The following is a 26905-nucleotide window of genomic DNA, read 5'->3' on the forward strand; positions in this document are numbered from 1 at the left end:
CACCAGGATCTAAAAAACTTACTTGTCTGAAATATTTATGTGTAAAAAGTCTGTCATATTGTACTATTCAGTCCCATGTAATCCTCTTAAAGCCTGGTTTATACGTCTGTTTTACTGGCATAGATCCGTATATGATCCATGTGTATTTTCTCAGCTATATGGGGATCTTACCTTGTCCTGTGTGACACATGTATATATGGTATTAACATGATAAAATCCCTTATCCCTTATAAAATCCCCAATGTACTGGACCAGCACCAATCATGTCTGACACATTCTCTGTGTTGGCACTGTTCCTGAAATCATAATGCATAATTATTTTAACTAGCAGCTGTACACGTAAACACTTTTTAGAAAGTACTATTATTATGAATTCTGTTCATTTTCTGGCTTATCGGTTGAAAATAAAAAAACAGTCATACCATACACGCTTAAAGCTATAGTATAGCCTTAAAGCAATCAATATCCATTTTTTAATGCTTAAGGAGGTCCTTGCTATTTCTATCTTTAAAGCCCTGTTTTAAATTCTTTGTGTCTTTGTTGAGTATATAAATTATTAATGCATAACTGTCATTGACATGTATCTGAATTTAGTATCAGTGAAAAATTCACTGGAGATTTAGCACCAGAATCACATCTGAATTAATGAATATTTAAGAGCTCAACAGTGTAAACACAGGGAATGCAAGACTCGCACACTGTGATTCACACTGACAAACACAGGCATGCAGACAAAGGCACACAGGTCACACATACTGTATGTAAGTATGTTCAGTGGTTATTCCTCACAACACAGAAGAGCCTAAACTGAAATGCGGTCTTTTTGTACTCATTGTTTTTTGTCAGTCTGTAAACAGCTAAGGTCCTGATCTCTCTTTTATCATTGTTGCTGCTGGGCAGCACCGTGTCTCTGATTTAATTTCTGATTACATCAGGGGAAATATCTGAATGTTGGCCACCCTCTGCAGCCCCCTAAGGCTCCAATTCAAGCATCACTGATATACTGAAGCTCCATTCTACTTTGGTGCTACCCACAATACAGATACACAATCTGAGACCAACATATCCATACATTCTCTCTAGTCCCCATCAATCTCCTCCTTGTCTCTTAATAATGCATCTGAAATGACAAGTGACCAAGCATTGGTACTCACTGGTGATTTATGATGTTACACAGCCTATCATTGATTCTGCTGTAAGGAATATCAAATGTAAAATGTCAATAACAAAGGGAGTAGCCTTGTCTGTCAGTTTTACACGTAGATAGATGTTGCAGCTTGAAATACTGAGTCTCTGTGGTTAGACTTCTTTATGTCTGTCTTCTCCCGTTCTTCCCCCTTCAATCTGCAGTGGGTGTTTTCGCTCGTCATCTCTGTACGGTCTCTGGCTAGGCTGAGCTCGGTGACAGGCATATCCAAAAATAGTCCCAGAGGTTGCAGAAGCAGAGTTTAGACAGAGGTGGGGGTTGTGTGTATTGCATGTTCAAGCAATGAGGAGCCTCTTAATTAACTGAATCATGATAGCTATCCTGAATTATTAAAATCTGAATCTTAAGTGTGATCACTGCTGGACCATCATCCATCAGCATTTATTCTCTGCTCAGGCCCAGAAGGCCATGTGCTCAGTGAGACTCAGTGGCAGATATGGTAATACCATATAGATAAATTGGTATTATCGATAGAAGTCAAAGAGTTGCAAACACCATTGTTCTGCCTGCTCATGAGACACAAAGAGGAAATGTAAAAAGAGGCTACTTCATTGTCTGCTCTCTGAGGAGCATGTGCTAGTTAGGAGTCATTTATTACATCAAGGTTTTTCAGTCGTTATTTCCATGCATGTTGGCTGAAACTATTTTAATTATTGTTGTAAATATTTTAGTTAAATTAATTCCCTAACTTCTAAATGTCCTTTTTTAGCATATTGTTTGCCAAAACACCACTAAGTGCTCACTCTTTGTCACCACATTAGTTGTAGTCTACTGCCTTTTAGTGCACTTCTACACTTTCTTTAGCTTTTGGCCACAGTGGTTAGGGTTAAAACTGCATTTGATTTGTTGATATCTGTCTGTTTCTAGTACAGTTTTCATACCAGAGTCTGTGAAATGAATATTTAATAAGGAAGTTTGGTTAGTAGTATTTCTAAGCACAACTTCTATGAAATGCTGTAATGATATTTTGGGCCATAGAGTACTGTACTTCATTTCTAAAAATACCTTGTTATTTAAGATATAAGAAATACATAACAATAAGAAACAAGTTGTATTAATCCTTAGTGTTTTTATCCTTTGTCATGCTTCAGCTGTATGCATAACATCTTGTCTGTGTGCAGGTCATCTGTTCATTCAGTCATCTGATTCAATCTGAAAATGGAAAACAAAAGAAACGATCGAGATTTTGTTTCTGTTTTTGTTGAGTATCATAAAAGGGAAATTACTTGGCTTCTTCTTTTCATCTTGAAGCGGGTGAAGTGTATTTTGTGCCTTTTTACGTTTCTTCACGAGAATGCAGTAAATCATGGAAGTTTAGAGGGCAGCCCCCTCGTGTGTGTGCACTGTGCAATAGGCTAGGGTAAGCCAAGCATTTTAATCATATTATGTTTTCTTATTCTTATTTTAATCTTTTCTTGTTTTGTGAAGGTTTAAACACATTTTATGTCTTTTTGTGGCAGGATCAAATAAATCAGTTATCAATCATTTATTTCAACAACTGCGCCACATGTAAGCTTCTGATATTGCGTCTAAGTCAAAGACTGCCATTACCAACATCACTACGTTTAGTAGCACGTCTGCAAGAGGTCAGAACTGGTCACTAGTGTCGGTGTCTGAAGTCGAGCTGCAAGACCTTTTGTGCTCTCCGTACTTTAAAGGATAATGGGATAGCACTGCATTTGTAGCATCTATTACCTTCATTAATATAGCTCAGTATTGCCATTGTGACAGTATGAATTATTTACTGCTACACTGTGTCGCTATTAGTGAAGCACTAAGTTGGTTTGCCCAAACTCATTGTCAAGGAGCTGATAATGGTATTTCAAAAAGACCCCCTTTAAAGTGCAACGGCTCTGGTCCTGTTATCATCATTCAGGCTCCAATGAGACACTCACAACACTCTGAGAAGCTCTTATCATGACCTTTTTAAAATACGTGTTTGTTGCAGTAGCTGTTCAAAAGCTTGAGCACCCCTCCAAGATATCAGCGATTATTAAATCATTGCATTCATTTGGGTGTTGAATGAAATGACTGTTAAAATTATGAATATACTCCCCCTTATCACAGCTCTTGACCAAAGCAATTATTGCCTCGAATGAAGAATCCACCTCACGATTCTCATACATATTCTTTTTTTTTTTTTTTAACTTTCCCTACTAAAGTGATGATGGATATAACAGAGTTTAAAAAGGCTGACAAAGATTAATTGGACCTTGGGAGCTTGGGGCCACCCCTGTGTACTTCAGTGAATCTTGTTTTCTAATAACAGTGGGAGAGAGGAAAATTCACAATTAAATCAAAAAATTTCTGGATCCAAAATGAAAAGGACAGTGTTGCAATGGATATGATTGGATTGACTGAATATGCTCCACGTTTTAGCTTGAGCTTTTCAATTCAGCCTCCACCCCTTCCCTCTTCTTTCTAATTCCACCTGGCTCTTCTCTGCTTTAGATGAGGTCTGTGATGATGGGCCTGAGTCATTTGTAATCATGTATCCCCCTAGGCAGAGTATCAATCTAATTCTTAACACAATCTATCAAATCAGAAGCTTCGGGTTGGTATAGGAGCAGTGGGAGATGTTTTTAATTGTGCTTGGAGGGAAAGTTAGAGATTGGAGAGCACTCATGGTGTAGATAGTCATAATCACATTCTTGGTGAGATGAGTTCTTCCTCTCTCTCTCTGTCTTCACTTTAGCCCTGCTTAATGTCTTCCACTCTCTGCTTTTTGCACACTGCTCCCCCCAGTTCTTTCCCGTCTTCACTCCCCCTCTACAATCAGAGACAGGAGAAGCATTGGAGTGCTTGCACCTGACCCACAGAAATAGTAAGACATCAGGGTTATTTGCTGTCTTTACAAAATGTCATGGCAATCCATCCATTAGTTGTCAAGATATTTCACTTAAAACCTGAAATGTCTACCTCATGCTGCCCCTAGAGAAAAAAGTCAGGAGATCACCAAAGTCATTAGGATTCATCCTCTGGGGATCTTGAATTTCTGCTCAAAATTTCATGGCAAAATTTTTCTGAGGTTAGTCGGAGTTGTGTTGGCATGACTTTGACTCATGACCTCAGTTTACGTAAAATACAGCAATCAGTGTCCCCATCAGCTCTTTTTTTATTTATACATAGTTACATGGGGCAATTGTGCATAGAAGGCAACTTCAGCAATTTCTACACTAAAAACACAGTTGCATAATTTAAAGGTGTTTTAGTTTCTTTTCCCAATTGTCTTTTTTCTGTCCCACCTTGAGTGTGAGACAAGGATAAGTTCATCGATCCCCCTAACTCACCAAAAGGTACTACATCAAGGTAAAGGCAATCAGGAGTTATTGGTTCACTGAACACAAAGCACGGCATGTAAAACAGACGAAGATGAATCAGAGGCAGAGAGAGTTTAAAGCTTTGCTAACCTGATTCGGCTGCAAATTTTGTGCAATCAGCAGAATTTATATATGGTAACTAAATTTAAAAAAGCAATTATAAGCATTGGGGTTATGAACATCTTTTTAGACTGCTGCTTGACAAGCTGTGTCTTTTGAGGGTCCTTATCATAAAGTTTGAGATGCTTTGCTCTATTGTCAGCTATCAACCCAAGACACCACATCGACATCCTTGTGGCTGAGGCATCACAGATATTGCTTGACAGTCATTAAGAGTGTGTTATTTAACATGACATATCTGTCACCTAGTTATGTGTTCAAGTGTCATCCTGATACAAAAGAGAACAGGGAGAAAAATAGAAAAGGTCCTGGAAAATACTTTATATTTATATCTTTATCCAAGATATTAGAAATGTTGAGTAAATTTTTAATAAGATCTACACAGACAGTGCATAGAGTTGCTAATTAAAGGTTTTAGGCTTTTCGGATATCTAAGACACCAGTCTCACCTTTATCTACACTTGTATTGAATGTATTGATTCATTTTCTCAGCAAGATCTAACGCTTTAATGCTAGCGTGAAGGAGTGTGGAAAGGTTATAACAGATAACCTATTCTCAGTTCATATTTTCTACTCTGCTGCGAAGAATATCAAGGGGATTTTGGAAGGGATTTGGCACAGTTTTATTGGAAATTTCAAAAGTATAATATAGTTTTAGTAGGTAAAATATGAGGCCACAGTTTTATCGACACAACTAAAATAAGTCATCATGTGCCATTACAAGTTTAGTTTTTTTACAGGTGAAAGTAACCGGTTTTATTTTTTGCAGTGTAAAACATTTAGGCCAGCCTCGAATGAACAAAACAACTGCATAGTGCAGTGGAGCTGAAAATTTCACTGTACTGTTCCTTTACTGCTTTAACAACAAACACAAACAGGCTTTCATATGTTTTCAGGACTTTCCACCTGACGAGGGACCTGCCAGCTCGGGAGCATTGCTAACACTGTTTCCTGAGAAACTGTACTGTTTCAAGCCAAGTCAGCTAGAAACTGCTGACACAAGGTAATGATAGCAAACACATGCAGCAGCATTGTCCGCTGTTTCTCCTGAAACGGCTTTTGCGTTGAGCATTAGTAAAACCCTGATTTCATGAATTAAATGATTTGTTTGTTCCTAACACTTTATGCGGAAGAGCTACACCAGTGTTTTCCTACTGCATTGGGATACTTTAGTTGTTGTATGCATGCTGGGCCTGAAAGGTTGTTTAGCCCTTGACCACGTCATTTTGTTTAAAGAATGTTATTCTTATCAAAATAAGCTTCTGCGGAATCATGCTGTGCCTTCACATATTTTTTAAAATGCTGTTTCAGCTCATGCAGTGCAGTAAATTTGTGTGCGTGCAAAGTCATGCCATTTGACATGCCTGCATGCTATGCATGACTTACAGTGAATAATGCATGAGTGACTGTCGAGCCTGTTGAGAGTGACAGGGTATGAGCAGCAGTAGCATTAACTGATGGTTTGAGGTGTGTTGTTTTAAGGGAAGGAGTGGCCTGTGATGGAAACCATTCTCATTCATCTGCAGAGGTTAGATGTAATCTTTACCGAAGCCTGAAGGACAAGAGGTGGAAGCAGGAGGAAATGAAACAGATACATATCTGAGAAGTGTTTAATTTACTGTAAGTTTGGTCCTCCTGGCAGCTTGACCAAGGAGAGAAGTGTTTGGACGATATGGTACTGTGATCTCCATTGCACTTGCTTTATAGTAGCTATATATCTTTTTGTCATGAATCTGCACAGAGTAAAACTTTTAAGGAGTTTTGTCTGAAAAGTAGCTGAAATGTGCTGCATGACTTTTCTCATTCCCTTTTTTATTTTGGTATGGTACAATTGGAGCACAAAGCAATTTAGAGACAGAAAGCACAAAATATATTAAACACATATTTTATGTCTTTTTGTGGCAGGATCAAATAAATCAGTTATCAATCATTTATTTCAACAACTGCGCCACATGTAAGCTTCTGATTTTGCGTCTAAGTCAAAGACTGCCATTACCAAGATCCCTACGTTTATTAGCACGTCTGCAAGAGGTCAGAACTGGTCATTAGTGTCGGTGTCTGAACTCGAGCTGCAAGACCTTTTGTGCTCTCCGTACTTTAAAAGATAATGGGATAGTACTGCATTTGTGGCATCTATTACCTTCATTAATGTAGCCCAGTATTACAATTGTGACAGTATGAATTATTGGGTTTCACACACACACACACACACACACACACACACACGCACGCACGCACGCACGCACACATACACACACACACACACACACACACACACACACACACACACACACACACACACACACACACACACACACACACACACACACACACACACACACACACACACGCACACACACAATCATACAAACACACACAGCCCTTGAGCATTGATGAATGTAATGTGAGACTCCAGAAGTCAGATGCTACACACATACGGCAGATAGGGCACACACAGTAGGTTTGTTTCAGTTATGTAAAGTGGAATTCTTCTTTGTTTATGATAAAACATTAATGTCAGAAGATTTCACCCTTACAGTTTTTTTTAACAACAGATCTTTTTATGACTCTTTAACTCAACTTACTACTTGAGGTTTGAGTTCTTGTGGTGAATCTTGCATAATTTAACAGCTTCCATAACTGCCTACCCTATGACTCCATTACAGGAAAGAAAACCTGCAAATTTCTCGCAAATGATATTAAAATCCTGATAACACACAATATTCATTTCTTTGTAGCTCTCTTAAAAAATAATTTTTGTTTTCCTGGACTGCCTTGACCATTTGATTTCTTTAATTCAATATCTGACCACTATGATTATTATTAACTATCATTTTGCAGTCATTGAACCTCTGTAGACAAGCCTGTAGTGGTAATTGCCTCTTAAAGAACAAGAAAAATAATCTTGATAGCTTTACTGTAAATTCAGTGAATTTGATGCAATGAATCATAACAGGATATAACTGGAGACTACAGCCCGAGAGCCTAGCACAGGCATGTGCATCAGTGTTGCAGAGACTATTATTTCAGTTGTGATACCCAAGGGCTTAAGGCCAAATAACAAACAAATATGTTGTACAGATAATAAATGTTTTATAGGAAACTGTATCACTTCTTTTTTTTTATTTCTGTGTAACCCTTTTTATAACCCAGTCATCAAATTTGATTATAGCCTTTGAGACAGAACACAAACAACTAATGCTTTATGTGAAAATGTGCAGGGGCGGTGCTGAACTAAAAGCAGTCATCAACTCTTCTGCTTTGCCTGACAAGTACAAAAACACACTATTAAATATACCATTGTAACAAACAGCCAAACAATTGCTACTTCTTCTAAAATTTTGCGCAAATTACACTTTTCCCTATCATGACTTTCTCTTTACAATCAAAAGACTACTCAGCATTATGGCTGCTGATGGAGTTACAGCCCAACCGCTATATTATGTTGTATAGAGACAGAGTTGAAAATTGCTTTTCACTGATTTAATTTAGGGATTTAACACTCTTTGAACCACTAATAATTTTGAGGAAGAAAAAAGGAAACAGAAGCAAACTCAGAGCCTTTATGGATTAGTTATCATTAGAAAAGGCTAAATGAGGTCATTTTCTGAGTGAAAGATAAGATACACAAGAAACAAAGGGGCGTGAAGCATGAAATGAACACACACAGACTTGATTTGTCGTAGCACAGATGGGATATACAATCCCCCCAAGTGTGTAATGCTGCTAAACTATGCATACTGTGCTATGTAGGGTATTCTAATAGTGTAAAGCCACTGAGTGATGGGAAATTTATGCTCGATGCTAGGCAGATAGCAATGAGATCCCCCATTAATCATTTCACAAGAACATGACAACACCAAGGAAAGGGAGCTGAAGGGATAATAAGAATACACAGGAGAACACAAGGCCATTTAGTAGCAACAGTTCAACAGCTTTGAGAATACACTCTGAAGTTGAGCAGCAGGTTATCATTTTTGAATCCTTTAGGCAAAAAATAAGAATCATTTTTTCTACAACTATCGTGGAATGTTTCTTTATCTAGGTTACCTATTCAAAGTATTTATGTGACAAGAAAGTCGTTTAATCAAAAAGCTTTCACTCAGTAACCCGAATGGAGGTTCACTGAGGTGAAAAAGAGCAGTCTCTTGCACATCAGCAAGCAACAACCTTGGGGATATAGAGAGACTGACCTGGGGTGTTTTTCCACTGTCATATTGCAGAGTGATAGGTCGCTGAGAGATGACAGGAGCAAAAAATGTTTTCCGTATCATCTCTCTGGAAAAAATCATCCCCCAGGAGACATGATAGATCACTCAATCACTTACTGTGGCAAGGACCAGAGAAGCCTGCCTAGGTGCCTGCTTAGCCCTGCTGAGGCGGCACACCTGGGTCAAAAGACACAATGCATCAGTCATGATTGCAGGGGCTAAACACCACAGGGCACAGCTCAACAGTGAGTTTAACCCTGCCAGTTAAGAGGGGCTCTGCAGAGGGCATAATGGCTCTCCTCTGAGAAGCTAAATATACCGATAAGTAGCCAGATTACATCCTATCATTAAGAGGAGAGCTGGGAAGGTCAGACAGACCCTCTGAACAACGTGTCAGGCCTCGGTGCAACACAATAACATTTTAAAATCTTTATGCAAACACAACACCTGTACTGTCAAACCTTGGTAAACAGCCTCAACAGTCTATAGGAGTTAAGGGGGGTTTAGGTAAGGATTTAGAGAATGAGATTAAACGGCTCATACATATCAGGTCCAAATGATCCAGTTGTGTAACTTCTTGATAATACTATTATGCATACAAATTGCTCCTGATGAGTTTTACAACAAAGCCTTTAGAGTTTTCAAATGCAGCAACACATCTTTAATTTATGTAGGTGGAAATGCACCTTTTCTGAGTTCAGTCAAACCAGTTAGGAAGCTAAGTTTCCGTTTAAGTTAGTTTAAAACAATTTTACAAATTGGTATTTTTTCATTGCACAAAAAATAAACACGAGCACAAGGTGGAGTAGCATCCTGACGTGTTTCATTAAGCTATTGTTCTGATTTGAACAAATAGTATAAATGTCAAATAAGAGTATTTATTAAAGGAGGTTATTAAAGGATATAATACTACTACTACTACTACTAATAATAATAATAATAATAATAATGATGATGATGATGATGATGATGATAATAATTATAAAATTGTGCCTCCACAAATGAAAGAAAACACCACATTGCAGTTTCTTTCCTTGCCTCTTTGGTGTTTGTGGTACCAGCAGCTGACATGACATCAACTTGTTCCTGCTTGTCTCCCTGTTAGAAAACGAAATAAGTGTAGGTGGCTTCAAACTCAATTACTGGCTGATAGAAGATGTGTAAGTAAAGTAAAAAGGACACTTTCAACTATAAATCATCCTACCTAACCTGAAGTACACATCCCTCTCCAGAGAGCCTCTTCTCATTATGTGATAGCTGCTTATCAAACTGTAGTGGATAAATTTCAACAGATACTTTACTTTGGGTTATTCCATACAGCTCACCAAGGACCTTTCGATATTTGACTTCAAGGTTTTCTATCTCTGTGTGACACCTACAGTGCTATTAAAAAATATTCAGACCCCTTCAATTTTTTCACATTTGTTTTGTTGCAGCCTTATACCAAAATTGTTTAAATTCATTTTTCCCTCATCAATCTACACTCAATAACCCATAATGACCAAGCAAAAACAGAATTTAAGAATTTTTTGCATATTTATTAAAAAGGAAAAACAGTACTATCACACTGACAAGTACTCAGACCCTTTTGCTATGACACTCGAAATTTAGCTCAGGTTCCTCCCATTTCTCTTGATCAACTTTGAGATGTTTCTACACCTTGATTGGAGTCCACCTGTGGTAAATTCATTTGATTGGACATGATTTGGAAAGGCACACAACTGACAATGCATATCAGAGCCCAAACCGAGCCATGAGGTCGAGGGAACTGCCTGTAGAGTGCAGAGACAGGATTGTGTCGAGGCAGAGATCTGGGGAAGGCCACAGAAAATATTTCTGCTCCACTGAAGGTTCCCAAGAGCACAGTGGCTTCCATATTTCTTCAACAGAAGAAGTTTGGAACAACCAGGATTCTTCCTAGAGCTAGTGGCCTAGCCAAACTGAGCCATAGGGAGAAGGGCCTTGGTAAGAGAGGTGACAAGAACCCAGTGGTTACTCTGGCTGAGCTGCAGAGATCCTGTGTGGAGATGTGAGAATCTTCCAGAAGGACAACCATCACTGCAGCTCTCCACCGACCTGGGCTTTATGGCAGAGTGGCCAAACAGAAGCTTCTCCTCAGTGATAGTATGCAAAAAAGCACTTACAGGATTCTCAGACTGTTAGAAACAAGAAACAATTCTCTTGTCTGATGAAACCAAGACTGAACTGTGTGGCCTCAATTCTAAGCGTCATGACTGGAGGAAACCAGACATGATGCTTAGAATTGGTTGTTCCTCTGGATGTTTCTCCCATCTCCACAAATGATCTCTAGATTGCAGCCAGAATGACCATGAGGTTCTTGGTCACTTCTGTTACAGCTGGTAATAGCTTAGTTTGTTGCATACTGATGTCATCATGCTCTGTGTGTCTGAATATTAATCTGATGTAAATCTATGTTTGTGCACTTTATTTGTTACTGGATTGCTTTTACACAGTGTATTGGTCAGGTGAACAGCCACAGACAAGTGGAATTTTAGTGAACCTTAAACTCCAACACACACAGTGAGCAATGCCTTTTCCATCCAAGGGGATTAGAAGGGGATGGGTGGGTGGTTAAGTGTTGACATACAAACATTCAAAAAACAGTTGGAGACAAACTTTATTCTAAAGTTTTAGAATAAAATAACAGTTCAAAAAGAAGACAGTCACTTAGCAACCCCCCCAAAAAAATCTAAGCTCAGTCTAAATTCAATATATTTATTCTCTGTTCATTTAATTTGAACCAGCTCAGCTCCCACCCCTCCATCAGAATCAGTCTCTTGTGGTTTCACGGAACACGTTGTAAACATGTAGGTCAATACAGCTCCTGAATCCGTGAATTTCATTTCAATTTAATAAGGTGTCACTGTGGTGAATTAGTATGGCACAAACTGAGCAGTGCTTCTCCCAGTCTGCAGGGGATGACTGATAATCAGGGTTAACTTGCCTTGTCATAAAAAATATACAGTACATGCATTTATAGTTTGGAAAAGCTCGATAGATGTTGTTAAATAGTGCCAATAATAGTGATCCATTTATTATGTCATCAGTTTTTTTTTAACGTAATTATTAGTCTCTCTAATAGTCATAATAACAGTAGCTCTTTTATATTTTATTTTAGCGTTAATGCCGCTCATCAGGAAAGCACACATTAAGAAGCAAGGTGATTCAAAGAGAACAATCAATGTGAGTTTTTTCATTATAGTCTGATTCTTACCCCATGTGTCAGCTTACCCTGTAGGGTTTTACAGGCTGTAATATATTGTTTCAGTAGAAATGCCTGATTTGGCATCAGTCGCAAGACCCTATATGGTACTTCTTTTGTAACTTACAGCAAAGAAATTACTAGCAAAATCAGATCAAAAAAGTTCAAAAATTGCATTAGAAAATGTATAGTCACATTTTAATTATCCAATGATTTGACAAAACCCAAACTTAGTGGGGTTTTGTTAAATATATGTAAGAAAAATTGGGTGAAAAAAAAAATCAGTTTTCTTGAACATACTAGACAGATACAATAGAGCAAATAGCCTGTGCTTTTCTACTGTGTGGTATAGTTATGTTTCCGAAAAAAACAACAACTTTAAAACTATTTTCGAAATCTTGTTTTAACCTGCAAAATAAAAGCCCAACTCAAAAGAAGGATAGTGTTCAAGTTGTGTCGCTGATGTTTTCATTGTACCCTAATACAGAAATAGAGTCATAGTTAACATCCCTTTTCCAGTAGTTGCACTATTTCCCATTTTTCACATCTTCGGGCCACAGTCAGAGCTGTGGATCCCGAGGAGTCCAGCAGTGTCCTGTCTGCTCCATTCAACAGTAGAGCCTTTACAATTGGCACACAGCCATGCTGGGCAGCCAGGTGTAAAGGAGTCATCTTTCCTGAGTTTACTGCATTGACATCCGCATGATGTGATATCAAGTGGAGGACACTTGGAAAACTGACACTGGTACAGGCTACATGTAGCGGCGTCCATCCTTCCCCTTCCTCTGTCACGTTTGGGTCGGCTTTGGCTGCCAAGAGCTTTGCCACCACTTCCAGCTCGCTCTGGTGGCAGGCGAGGTGGAGCGGGGTCCATCCATTCTCACCTGTAGCGTTCACAGAACCGCCCTGACTCTCCAGCTGGACCACTGTGGCTTCGTGACCCCTCAGGGCAGCCAGATGCATGGGCGTCCAGCCTTGGAGTGTCCTGGAGTCTGGGCTAGCCCCATTCGACAACAGCTGCCTGCATATGCCTGTATGACCCTTCAGAGCAGCCAGGTGAAGTGGAGTGTATCCTCTGCTGTCTGCACTGTCAGTATTCGCCCCACTCTTCACCAGCTGTCTCACCACTCTGTTATGGCCTTCCTCAGCTGATAAGTGAAGAGCAGTGGAGAGAGAGCAGTCTGTAGCACTGGGATCTGCTCCCTGAGAGAGGAGGAGCTTGGCAATATTCAGATGACCGTAGGTGGAGGCTAGGTGCAGAGGCGTTCTCCCTTGTGCCTCCTCCCGTTCTCCAACTGCTTCCTCTGACTGCCGTGAAAGCAGCAGGCGCACCACTGTCTCATGCCCATTCTGGCTGGCCAGATGGAGGGGCATCCAACCAGCTTTTTCCCGGGCATCCACCACAGCACCTTTGTCCAAAAGAAGACTTACAGTTCTGTCGTCGCCATTCTGAGCAGCAAAATGTAGCGCTGTCCACTGGTCTTCATCTCCCTGGGTGGCAGCTGCACCACGTTCCAGCAACAGAGAGATGATGTCATGAAGCCTGTAGAAAAGATGCTTCATCCTTAGTGTATTGTATTACTTTTAAAGGAATAGTTTGACAATTTCGGAAATATTCGCTCTCTTAGATGAGTTAGATGAGAAGATCGATACTGCTCTCATGCCTGTCCGTTAAATATGAAGCTAAAGCCGGTTGTTTTAGCTGGAAGCAAGGATAAACAGCCAGTCTGGCTCTGTCAAAAGACAAAAAATCCACCTGCCTGCACCTCCAAAGCTCTCTGATTTAGATGTTATATCTTGTTTGTTCAATCTATACAAAAATACATCAATACAAATGGCTTTGCGACCTATACAAATAACATCAAAACAACAATTTGTGGTTTTACTGGGGGTTATGTGCTGGGCATTTCTTTACTGGGCGTGTTTAAATGTGATGGTGCCAGGCAACTAGCGTAGACTCCAGTTTTTATCCTAAACTAAGCTCACTATCTTCTGGATCTGCAAGAAAGTAAACAAGCCTTTTCCCAAGTCTACCTAAACAATGACATAATTGACCTAATAAACTATTTTTAACTTTGAATAACCTTAGAACTGCAGACATCATCAAAATAGTCAGTTGCTAGCACAAATGACTTTTCACTGTGTCACTCTTAGAACAATATGCGAAAATATTTTATACAGACCTGTGCAGAACAGCAATAATGAGAGGAGTGTAACCTCTGCCAGTTGTACAGTTGATTTCAGCACCCAGACTAAGGACCCGCTCCACGCTCTCTGCATCCCCACTGGCTACCGTATAGTGAAGAAGGCTCTTTTTTCCTGAAAACTGTGTCTTCACATGTTCTCTTTTCACAGACTGTCTGAAACTACCAAAGTCTTTTTTGTACAGCAGAGAAAGAATGCCATCAGTGGCGTGTTGGTCATCTGTAAAATGAAACGCAGAGGGAATTATATGAGAAAAAGAGCTGCAGAAATGGTGAGTATTGTGGTTCACGGGAACTTGTATTTAATGAATTTTGCTTTATTATAGTTGAGTTTCCTCATTTTATTGTGTATAGCAGTATGCTTGTGTACATAATGGTAGATTTCTGGAGCCTTAGGTTCTCAGTCAGTATCAGCTATTGATGTGAAATGTTTATCTAGTGCATTAGTGTTTGAACAAATGTACATATACATTTCTATTTTTAATAGGGATCAGAAAAGAAAGGAACAATAAAACATACTATGAATCATCTATTCAATAATGTAGTCAACATTTCAGAGAAAAGGCACCCAAGAGGCTGTAAGAATGCTTCTGAATGCTTATTTTATTCACTGATGGTTGACTGTCGACTTTTCAGTACTAAAGGTAATATTAAAAATGTGACAGCACTGTAAATAGCACTTTTAAATGTCAGCCCTCTGGGCTTTGCATTGAACATGATTTTCCATCCTGCCCTACCCATGTGTTTACCTGAGGGAAGGTCAGGCATCTCAGGCAAAGCAATCTACAATGGAAAAGAAAGAAAGAAAATACTTCAGAAGTCATTAGCTGTGACATCAATCATAACAAGTGGCTAATAAGCACACATATCAATCAATACTGTGTATGGGCATGGGTGTTCAAGGGTATGAATGACTCAACAGTTAAGTACAAGTATTAATCATTTATCTGCATAGAATAGTGCAAATTAATTATTGCACTTTTCTTTTTTTAGCCAGACTGGCTACTAAAACTGCCCTAAAAATTTGTACAGTCATTCATGGTAGAGCATGAAGCCTACTGACGTTGGTGATCCCCTGATTTTTTCTCTGGCGCCACCATGAGGTTGAAATTTGGTACAGGTATCCAAAGTGCCTAGAGTATAAATCCTAAAAACTTTGATGATCCTCTAACCTTTTATCTAGTACCAGGCGACATTCATAGCATTCCTGTCGGCCTCAGCTGTACTTTGTGTTCAGTGCTTAGCATGCTAAGATGCTAAACTAACATGTTGAGCACGATAAATGTTATACTTGCTAAATATCAGCATTTTAGCATTGTCGTTGTCAGCTTGTTATCACTCTAATGATAGCATTAACCAGTGTTGCCAGATTTGACTGACAAATAGTAGCCCAAACAGATCGTAAGTGAAAATTAAGTACACAGAATTTTGCTATCAGCAGTTACTGTTTGATATGACATGTACCATTGGATGTACTGATGTTTATGGATGCTTATTTGTAATGGATATCAGAGACAATGATATCCTCTGAAAGTCTAAGTCAATGAATCTAAAAATTTGTCTATTATGTCTGCGTGTTCAGATTTGACTGAGTTACTGGGAATTTTGACACAAACTGCAGCAACTTTGGGATGTAAAATTGCTCAATCTGGCAACACTGGCACTTACCTTAAAGCAACGCTATGCCTAATTACGTCCTCACATAGCCAGTAGTGTGGATGTAGACTCTTTTATAGTGTACAGGATATAACTTTTTCCCACACTCCTCCTTATAATACCACTAACATGAGCTGTCCATTTTGCCAAAGGTGGACTATATACAATAGATTCTACAGTATCGTTCAAAGCAGTGTATCAAGTTGAACTAACTTTATGTATCGGGGGAACCAGCCAAGAAAAATCTGATGTCCGACCCTTGTTACCATTTTTGTGATAGTTGATTGGTCCTGGGACCTTCAGGACTTCACTCAGAGGCTCGGTTTTCTTCACAGTGTCTGCAAACGAAACAGCGGTCAAGGACTGATCTGAATTTTACCTAATCAAACAAATGTACCCCCATACTTGCAACTTGATGAGATCTTTTCATTTCATTTCAATTGCATCACAACAGAGAATGAACAGTCATGCATGAATTAATGGTAAATTCTTTCGTAGTTACAGTAACAGCAGTGAGTTTTTGTGAATATCACAAATTGGAATAGCTGCTGCTTATGAGTATACGTAACACTAATTTTTATTCATTAACATGACTTGTAAAGTCAGAAGTGATTGTCTAAACAGAGGTGACCCACTTTGTGTTTCACTCAAGCATCACAACATTCTCACTACAAAGCCAAAGAGCACAACATGTCTTTTCGTTTTTTTGGGTATATTTTGTTGCACAGAGCTGGTACCTGCAACACATATGTGGATCAAAAGAGAAACATTTCCCCCCATTGTGACATTCTCATTTAGGGAATATAGTTAATAGCATTGCTGAATATCTTTGCACCATTTTAGACTCAAATATAACTTAATGACACATTAAAATGACAAAAGCAATTTAACATAACATCAGACAAATGTGATAAAGTACACATCGTATTTCTATGGATGCAACCAAGATATTTTGCATGCTATGTATCCTTTCCCATATATATTTCATCATTATCTCAAGGGCACACTGGTGATAGAGCAATCAAACCAGTCCTTGTAAAAATAAGCCTTAAAAATTCTGGTATCACGTCATTATTCCAGGATACTTCAGAAATATCATTCCTCGAGTTTGGAGAACTTAAAATCTTATTCAAATGCGTGTCTTGTAACCGGTGCCTTGTTACAGCTCATCATCTGTGAGAAATAATATTGTTGTTTTTTCATCTCAATGCATCTGGGCAATCAGTCAATTTGCTCTGTTAAAGCACCAACTCAGTAGCTTTGGGAAGTCAGTGGTGACATAAGGAGCTGCAGTTCCAGTGAGAACTATAAATGTAAATTAGAAAGTTAGCAGAAAACAATTCAGCTCTGTTTTTTTGTTTGTTTGTTTTTGACCACTGCACCTGAGAAGGGTGGCCTCTTCCTGTGGTCCTGGTCCCAGCTCTGCTGCATGATGCTGATCATCTGACCACACTCGTGGGGCCTCTGTTCGGGTATCATCTCCACACAGGGTCTCTTACCGTGTGATACCTGTAAGAGCACTGTGGTCACACTGCACCCTGGGTCCACAAATAAGATGTCAGACATGGGGTTCAGCGAAAATCAACACATGCAGAGAGCAACCACAGCAGCAAAGCAGGTTTACTTGTGTCAACACAATAGCAGAACATTTTGCCAGAGGGGCACCGGGCCACATTATGTTGTGTACTCAGTTTATGAGAACATTATTTTCTACCGCTGCAAATCAAGTGACGGTACTACATATTAATTCCACACAACATGGTTACCTGTTCTTTATGGTAAAGGAGTAGTGTCAGTCGTGGCTTAATAAAGGGTTGTTGCTCATAGGAAAACACCTACCCTGACTTCATGAGTGCCATGAATAAAATTTGAAGTGTGAAAAACAATATGCTCCTTTCTTTTGTTTTAACCTCTGCACTGATATACTGTATCTTTCAGCATGTTATTTCAATAAAGTGCTGTATACCCATTGGTAGATGTTACGAGGCATTTTGAGTGAGTGCTTTTCTCACTTTTTGCTACTTTTTATACTTAATTACAATATTTTGGAGTGCTGAGGCTGTTTGTTCAGGTGTATTGTGTTCAACTTTAACATTCAGTTCTAGAAACAGTGAGATGAAATTGCCTTCACCATTATGCTTTTTAATGGATAATATTGAGAGTTACATGACTCCTTCCTGAATTTACATATTTAAATCTATTTGATGTGAAGATGTGATACATTTCAAATTATTATTTCAAATTATATGAATTAATTCCTACCTGCATACGGTTTCTGCTGTGTCAGAATCTCCCACATCACAATTCCAAAGCTGTAGATCAAAGCAGAAAGGGGCAATTCAGTCCTAACTTTCTCACTTTTGCATATCCTGCATTCAGGGAACTTTGTGGCAATCCCCCTTATATAAAAAATTCATATTTTAAAAAAAACATAATGCTTTTTAAGATAAAATAATACCAGCGAATAAAAAAGGGTAAGAAATAGTGAGTCAGACATGAGGAGAATATATAGAATACTTCCATGTGACATGTAATAGTGTAAAAATATATACAGTAGAGAGCAAGGTTACACTGTGTTAATTGTGGATTGTGCACTGAATCAGAAAAAAAAGTCCTGACTCTTTGATGGTGCAATTTTGAAAATGCCCTTGGTAAGTCACCTGTAAACATCAAAGGTAGTTCCTGGAGGATCACGGCACTGAGTGAAAGTCTCTGGAGGAATGTAACTTATGTTCCCTCTTGCTGTCAGATGCTCCATGAACAACTTCTTGCTCATGCCCTCTTCCCAGTGGATTAAACCAAAATCTGAGATCTTAGTAGAAAAATAAGAATTCCACAGTTGTACAGAATTACCATATATTGCTCTGCAGAGCTCAGAAATGTCAAGAGGTCACTGTAAATATTTACAGTCTTATCATGCTATTTTCTGAGTTTCACTGACCTTGACATGGAGATGATCATCTAGTAAGATGTTGGACGTCTTAAGGTTAAGATGAAGTAGTGGAGGTTTCATACTGTGGAGGAAATTCATGCCCATGGAGGACTCATGAATCATCTGGAACTTCTTAGGCCACATCAAAGTGTGACTGGCTAGGAGATTGTTCAGCGATCCATTACTCATGTACTCCATCACCACAGCAGTCGCTTCTCTGCACAGTCCGTAGATGGACATAATGTACTTGAATTTCACTTTGGCTATGTTGGACGCCTCGTCTATTACTCTCCTGTGATGGAAAAAATAATAGTCAGCGAAGGGGCTTTGGGCATTTAATAGTTATTTTGAGCTTTGACCACTGGAAACATTATTTTCTGTGTCAAACTTTGTAAAGGCACCAAGAGTAACCACAAAATCTTTGTAAAGTTCAATAGTAATTCAATATACTAAGAAATGTGTGCTATTTTTCATTATTTTAGTCCCACCTGTAAAAGTTGTTTGCACACAAAGTTGTGTCAAAGCTTTTCAGGGCACACTTTTCCCGCCAGAGTTTGAGCTTGACCTGGTACAACTGACCAAATCTGCATTCTGCCACCTTAATCCAGTTAGCCTCAAAGTCGTCCTTCTTGAAGTTCCTGAACTGCCCATGGGATCCGTCAAAGCAATCCATGAGCAGAGAGATCCTCTCTGACGCAAGTCCCCACGGCAAAATCACTCTCTAATCCTACGCATAAACAGGGTTTATCCTACAGATGTATGTCGATCAGTGGAACCGCAGGAGCTTGAGTGTCACAGGAAAAGACAGTTGTAGAACATGGATACACATGCATTTTACTGTGTGAAAGGCATGTGGAGTCACGTACATACTAGATTCCACTGTTGATCTGTGGGAGGAGCTGACCTGCAGAACTTGCTTGCACTGAAATGTCGCAAAGCCAGTTTTTAGCTGCCAAGATTGCTGACCTAGCTTTCAGTCATCCAGACACAGTGTATGATTTCTAATCTTCCCCCTCCAATGCGATGATTGGCTCACATCCATCTGAGAGGAAAACTAAACCATTCCTCAGAAATGTGTAGATTCAGCACCAACAAAGTATCAGTTATGATAGCTGATATGATAGATATGCCCACTGTAATTTGGGTCTGTATATACAGTAAATGAACTGCCTAATGAACCGTCCACTTCTGTCAAATTGCACTTTAACAAGGCACTTAACCCCCAGCAGCTCCAGTGGAACAGCTCAGCAAGTCAGCAGTTTGAGTTTGAGAATGTGGCAGTTCTCTGTAGCACCAGGGTGTGGGTGTGTGTGTGTGTGTATGTGTGAGTACAACCCACACGCTCATACACATTTACTCTAAGTAGTAATGTCTACATAACATAACTTGATTTATAAATAAGAAAACAAAAAATAAAAATGAAGATAATTCATGAGAAAGGCTTGCCATGTATGTACATGCAACATATATTTTATTGGTTTTGTCTCTGACAAGCTGAACAAATAGTTCAAGATTTTGGGAAATATGTTTTTTCATGTTCTTGCCGAGAGCTACGTAGATGAGAAGATCACTACCCCTCTCACGTCTGTCAGTTAAATATGAAGCTACAGCCAGCAGGCAGTTATTATAGAAACATGGGGAAACAGCTAGCACTGCTCTATTCAAAGGCAACAAAGTCCACCCAGAGTACCAGCACCTATAAAACTCGACAGGTTTTATGGTTACGGTTGTTTTACATGGGGGATTATGAGAGTCTTCTTGTCACTGTGAGGCAACCAGAGGGGGAAGTTCCTGCCCATGGCCAAGAAAACAAGGGAAATGGGGCGGCTATGTGGCTCAGGAGGTAGAGCAGGTCACTCACTGATCGCAAGGTTCCTGATTCGATCTCCAGCTCCTCCTGCCCATGTGTCCTAGAGACCTTGGGCAGGACGCTGAACCCTAAATTGCTCCCAATGGTCAGGCCAGGCCATAGGCTGGCACACAACCCCCAACAAGCTATAGTTTTAGCACTTTGGTTTTTGAAAGGGTTAATATGATATAATATGGTAATAATAGAGCTTTAGATGTGCTGGTTAGTGGCTCTGAACAGAGTCAGGCTAGCTGTTTATTCCTGTCTCCAGTCTTTATGCTAAACTAAGCTAACCAGCTGTCTGAATCTTCAGTTTTACCATTGAGATATGTGGTTGGTCTTGGTCTTTACATCTGGCAATAAAGCAAATAAGCATATTTACCAAAATGTCATACTATTCCTTTAAAGTTGATGTGAAACAGGTTTGTGTAGGTACTTCTTTTCTGGAGGTTCCTGTCTGAGATAATTGTACTCTCTGGATGTTTGGGGCACTGATTTGAATGCCAGCTTCAAGCTTCAGAGCTTTCCAGACTATTGTGCAAACATATTAGGATTACTTTGTTGTTATCATGTAATGGTAGGTAAATGACAACAATTCCAAAAAAGCTACATTAAAACAATTTAAGAAAATTCAAACCAAGCCAAAGTAGTCATATTCACAGCAGTGTTTCCCACAGGTTGAGAATTTACTTTGGTGGTGGGTGGCGCGGCTTGTGACCCATGTGTATGCAGAGACTCGTGCAGTTTGAGAGGGGGGGGGGTGTAACCCAGGTTATTTTCTGTAGATACAATTTACTGATGCTCCCTAAACACCTCACATGCAGGCTTTGGGTAGATACTGGCTAGGCAGGGGGGGGCTGGAGCCAATCCCAGCCGACATTGGGCGAGAGCCGGGGTACGCCCTGGACAGGTGGCCAGTCCATCACAGGGCTGACACTTAGAGACAAGCGACCATTGACGCTCACATTCAGACCTACGGGCAATTTAGAGTCGCCAGCTAACCTAACCTGCCTGTCTTTGGACTGTTGGAGGAAGCCGAGCTAATCATCATTCAAGATGAATTGTAAATTTAGCATTGCAAGCTGCAAACAAGCTGACTTAGAGTGACTTTCCTGATGCTGTAAGGGCTGTGATGTGTGAACTGCCCCCATTTCAGTTCGCAGTGTGTAAAGACATTTAGCGCCTTGTACTTTGACTTCCTCCTCCTCCATAAATGTGGATTTCATCTTTCTGCATCATTAAAGCACGGTGTTCTATGAGAGAAAAGATTTAAACTGCCTGCCTTATGTGAGAGGATTAAGGTAATAAGAAACTCATTCAAGAAGATGGGGAAACAAAATTGTCCTCTGCTACCTTCCCTTTTATTCCCACCTGCGGTTATGTTTCATAGGCCCATCACTTATATTTATTCAACCCCCTTTACGGATGAATTTATCTGGGGTCATGAGCTGTTTTGTTGTGATGTTTAAGAAAGAGATTAACTTGGATATGTACATTAATAGACACACACACACATATATAAATTGTTCCTATGGGCCTCCAGTAGCTTTGGCACTCATATAAAAATGTTTGGGCCATCTCCCTTGGGTTTCTTCATTCCTTGCACATTGCACATTTAGATTCAATATGGTTCCTGCTGAAAGTATGACACAAATCTTCACCACAAACTCACAAGTGTGTGCCACCTTCACCAAGCAGCCGTCCTCTCCCATCATCCCTCCCTTTCTGTAGCTTTTATGAACTGTAAATGTAGATGTGATTCATTAGGATATCGGTCCATAACGTATGTCTCATCAAATAGCAGGTACAGGTCAGGATTTAGGTCATTACTTCTCTTCTTCTACACTGAGGGGGCTCTTTGTTGAGGTTTTCACGTCCAAGATGTGGTTAGAGATATTTGTTAGTAATTCCACTTCAATAGCATTTCCCCTCCCTGCTCCTTTTAAATTTGCTTGCTCAACCTTTAGGAATGTGGTGGGGAGAGGATGCACATCTTTACATTTAGACATGTCCCATGTCCCTATATGTCTGTTGGTATCAGGCTGCCGACACCCAGAATGGAATAAAACCTATAAACACATATTGTGGGGCTTTATATGATTACAGATAACTTATTTTACGAAACACTAATACACTGTGGATCATGATGGTGCGCTGTCAAAACTTTTTTAGCTGAAATATGGGAAGAGATGAACAGAATAACAAATCCTAAAAACATGGAAGAGCATTATCGTTAAATACAGGGTCAGTTCTGTTTGGTTTTAAACAGCAATTGTCTCCACACAAGCCGTACACATTAAACCCATTATCACCGTAAGTATACAATGTATCTGCACCATCTATGGTTTTAGTTTTTTTTTTTTTTTTTTTTTGGGCAGTACTCTGCAGAAGTGTCAACTCATTGCAACACAATGTTCTCCCAACCTTTCAACTCGCTCTCTCTCTCTCTATGTATGCAGGCGTGGTAATAGATGAATTTAACATTCACTGACAGCCATAGTTTCATGCTTCACTAATTCAAACTATTATTTCAGACAGACTCCTGGATTGATGTTCCAATGAAAACCAGGCGGTCATGATCAGATTCTTGATAGGCTACCTGAGGGGAGAAATCTGTCTTCATTGATGGAACCAACATCTCGCAGCTCAGCCAATCGCATTAGCAGGTTCTATCATGTTGGGTAAGCTCATTGGCTGGAGCCAAAGGCTTTTCTATTGCCCCTCATGTCCTCTAGTAACGAACAAGTTCAACTCCAGTGTTTCTGATCCAAATTCTGTGAGCATAGACAGTGCTAAACACAACCAAGCAAGATTAACAAGTGGGGGGTATTGCGGTGAATGGGGTATCTAATCTGCTGTGTTGCTGTGGGAAATGCTGGAGGATGTAAATTGTGTGTTTCAGACTAGAACATTAATTGGTTCCTGCGTAGCTCTCAAGAGCATTGAATCTTATCCTATGCCGATATTTTACCACCTGTATTTCTGCAGAATAATAAACATGCAAGGTATTTGACAGAAACCAGTAACACAGTGAATCATGAGGCACTGGATGTTTAGGATGTGCTTGTGAGAAGGAAAAATTGCAATTGGATGATAATGCAGTATGTTCTTCTTCTGTACACTGGTTCACATCTTTGTATCATCTAATTTGTAAAACCTTTGAAATCCTTGAAACTATAAATATTTTTGGATAAACTTTGCCTGCTGTGTGTGGACTATGATTTAAAGGAGATTCATTAATTTCCATGGTGATGAGCTCAAGTAATGAATCACTATACTGACAACAGCAGTCAATTTCAGTAGCAAACACCTACTAGCAGATAGTATATAATGAAATGCTATCTTTCATCTACACCCAGATGTCTCTGTTGTATTATTTGTAGGTACTCTTTTACTATACAGTAGCTGTTGTGTGATTTGTTAACTTAGTATTTCTGTGAATAGTTTACTGCTAACAAAGTTAGACATTTTAATAGCTGCATGAGGCTAGTGTATTGCTTATGCAATATTATAAGTAACTGTTAACTAATTTATTGCCGGGCTAGCTTATGCATTTTACTGTTTTTAATTTTAAACTTTTTTTTTTTAGATATATTAGTGTTGTACTTCTTATGAGGACTCAGTGTTGACCTTCCACTGTTTATATCTTGTTTCTTCCTGGCATGGGGAACAATAGCCAGGTTTCCATCTAACTGTAATCCTAATTTTAACCAAAATTCCAGACAAATGTCCAAAAAGAATGTGAATTAATGTGTTTCCATCGCCTACCTTTATGCAAATATTCATTGAGATAAACAGCCGTTTGCACTAACTCTCCAGTTGAATGCTGTCATAGAATTTACTGAAATGTATAATGTATAATTGCTGAATCAGTGTTAATTATCTTTTTTTTAAATTACTGATAAGAATCATTGAAACCTTATAACTTTAGACGTCAGACTGTCCAGTCGTAAAGATTGTGGTGTCTCAGTATGAGATGTACTTATTGTAAACAATTTTTACTGGAATCTGTAATTCAGAGAAGAGACTAACTATGTCCGTGTCGTCATTGCAATTTGACATAAGAAGCTGGTGGGGGCAGGGGTAGTTAAGCAGATTCTATGGTGTTTTCTGCTGGGGACTGCTTCCTGGAACCAAAAGTAAATATATTCATTTAAGTCGATGGAAACTGACCAGAGTGTGTTTTTGATTCATTAGTTGACATTAAACCATTACAGCAGAAGAAGGGGAACCAAGATGACGTAATTAAAAGAGCACCAGTCAAACCTCAAAAGGTGGAAAACAATGTAGAAAGCATGATGGAAATAGTTTGCGGTTCCACGCAGATCTAATGTTTTCGCCTGCCAGTATTTTTAGTCTCCTCAGTGGACATTTAAGTCACTTTCTTCGTTTATGTCATGACTTATTCACTAAGTCTATTTCTTTTACAGTTTGCCACATTTTGCTTGTATTGATTTGATACACCGACCTTTCAGCCAAACGAAAAAAAACTATTTTGCGATATTTTGATTTTTTTGCGGGATTTTGAGCATTTCCACACAGTAACTAATATGATAGTCTATACTTTTGTGCATCAATTTTCCTTGGTACTGTTCTAACTGTTTTAACTCATGTTTGCGAAATCTTAAGACTCATCATTTGAATGTGTTGTCCAGTGCTGTTTTCATAGTTTCACAACTGCTTCATGTGAAAACCTTGAAGGCCAACTGTTGCAGTCATCCTTTATTGGAAGCGTGTTTAGCTGTCTGCATAAATGTGCACCTACACACAAGAATAAGGGAAGAAAAATAGCAGTGCTTACAGTATATAATGAAATAAATTTTAGTAATGTTATTTCACTAACAAAGTTAAAAATGGTAGAAGTAGACAGTTTTTCCATTATATATTATTTCATTGCAGCGATTAAGGATTCAGGTCAGAGTTTCAGAGCATAAATTAAAGTCAGAGTCAATAATGATCAAAAGTGCCTCTTGAGAGACAGATCAAAACTGGTGAAAAAACAGTTTCTTTCTCTGTAGAGGAACTGCTGGATGGAGTATATCAAATTAATTATTACATAGTAGATAATGATTAATGATTGTACATTTTACATTATTAGCCATATATTATGATATGATGCAAAATGATAAGTCACTTGCTTGGACATTTAAAAAGAAAACAAACATTGCAGAGGGTTCTTGTATGTTCTCTTGCAACAATAAATAAGCTTGAATTTTCCTAACCCAATGAGACACATTTTCCCTTAACAGTCTATCACAGGGGCTCAATATAACTGTCAAGTCATAAATGCACACATCATTTAAAACCAGTATTAACGAGCTATCAGTCTCAAAGTGGAATACAAAGCGTATTGATTTGTTGCCACTGAAGGAAAAATAAAGGGATCAGAGCAGCTTTTCTATTTGGGGATTGTGTTTATTTTCAGTGAATGATAATAGACTGCTCTTGGTTAAGTGTGAAATTTGACTGCAACAGCTGTGTCACCTATGAGAGGAGGTGTGAATTGGATTGCTCCTCATCGTCTAGTCTGGCCTATGCCGGTTGATACGACTGGCCGCCTCTGCTCTGCGGCTAATATGATTGACTGCTCCCCTGTCTGTTGACTAATGTAATTGTCTGCAGCTATTTTGGTGAGGATGTGATCAGTGTAATTGGCAGTGGTTCCTCCTTGGTCACGGTAGGATCAAGTCCTTGGCGCAGACAGCCACAGCAGGTTCGTGCTGGAGCTGCCGAGCAGAGCGGCCAGATTGCCCAGCGACAGTAGGCCAGCCACACCAGCAGCAGAGTCACCGTGACAAGAGAGGAGCCAGCCACCAGGCTGACAATGACCAGAACCAGGTCTGGCTCCGATGGGTCTGAAAATCAACATGATTAGTCTGCGCACTATCCTCTAGGAGATAAAAAATAAGTTTTCCATCCATTTTATCCTGCCTTCACTGAATTGCAAATGTCTTTGACAGTGTGGAATAGCTTTCCATGATAAACACATGAAGAGCTATACTGTATATATTTACACACAGAGAACCCGTTAACAATATGGCTGTTTTCCTCACAAGCTATAGATAAATGGCATGGTCATCTCTCATTTCCTGTCCAGCATATCTCGTCCGTGCTCCTTTATCTCAGGTTGATTGTTTGTGTTTTAAGGCACAGTTAATAATTTTTCTATCTCCTCCGGGGAGG

General features: G+C 39.3%; 1 protein-coding gene across 1 annotated transcript; it reads right to left on the minus strand.

The window, feature by feature from the left end:
- Nucleotides 1-12582: 12582 nt before the first annotated feature.
- ankk1 (ankyrin repeat and kinase domain containing 1) lies at nucleotides 12583-19546 on the minus strand. The gene is made up of 9 exons (XM_040131260.1): nucleotides 19362-19546; nucleotides 18883-19165; nucleotides 18602-18753; nucleotides 18204-18253; nucleotides 17324-17479; nucleotides 16155-16279; nucleotides 15035-15068; nucleotides 14265-14505; nucleotides 12583-13624 (listed from the first exon to the last, which is right to left on the minus strand). Exons 1-9 carry the CDS (start codon nucleotides 19544-19546, stop codon nucleotides 12583-12585), a joined length of 2268 nt encoding a protein of 755 aa, XP_039987194.1.
- Between the last annotated feature and the right edge of the window lie 7359 nt (nucleotides 19547-26905).

The sequence above is a fragment of the Xiphias gladius genome, chromosome 7, assembly GCF_016859285.1.
Source record: "Xiphias gladius isolate SHS-SW01 ecotype Sanya breed wild chromosome 7, ASM1685928v1, whole genome shotgun sequence".
In the NCBI taxonomy this organism is placed as follows: domain Eukaryota; kingdom Metazoa; phylum Chordata; class Actinopteri; order Istiophoriformes; family Xiphiidae; genus Xiphias; species Xiphias gladius.

Coding starts and splice junctions, on each gene's coding strand:
- ankk1 (XM_040131260.1), bottom strand. CDS start 19,546: ATGGATTGCTTTGACGGATCCCATGGGCAGTTCAGGAACTTCAAGAAG. Junction 19,166..19,361: donor TGTGCAAACAACTTTTACAG/GTGGGACTAAAA, acceptor TTTCCATCACAG/GAGAGTAATAGACGAGGCGT. Junction 15,069..16,154: donor TGGTTCCCCCGATACATAAA/GTTAGTTCAACT, acceptor TTTCCATTGTAG/ATTGCTTTGCCTGAGATGCC.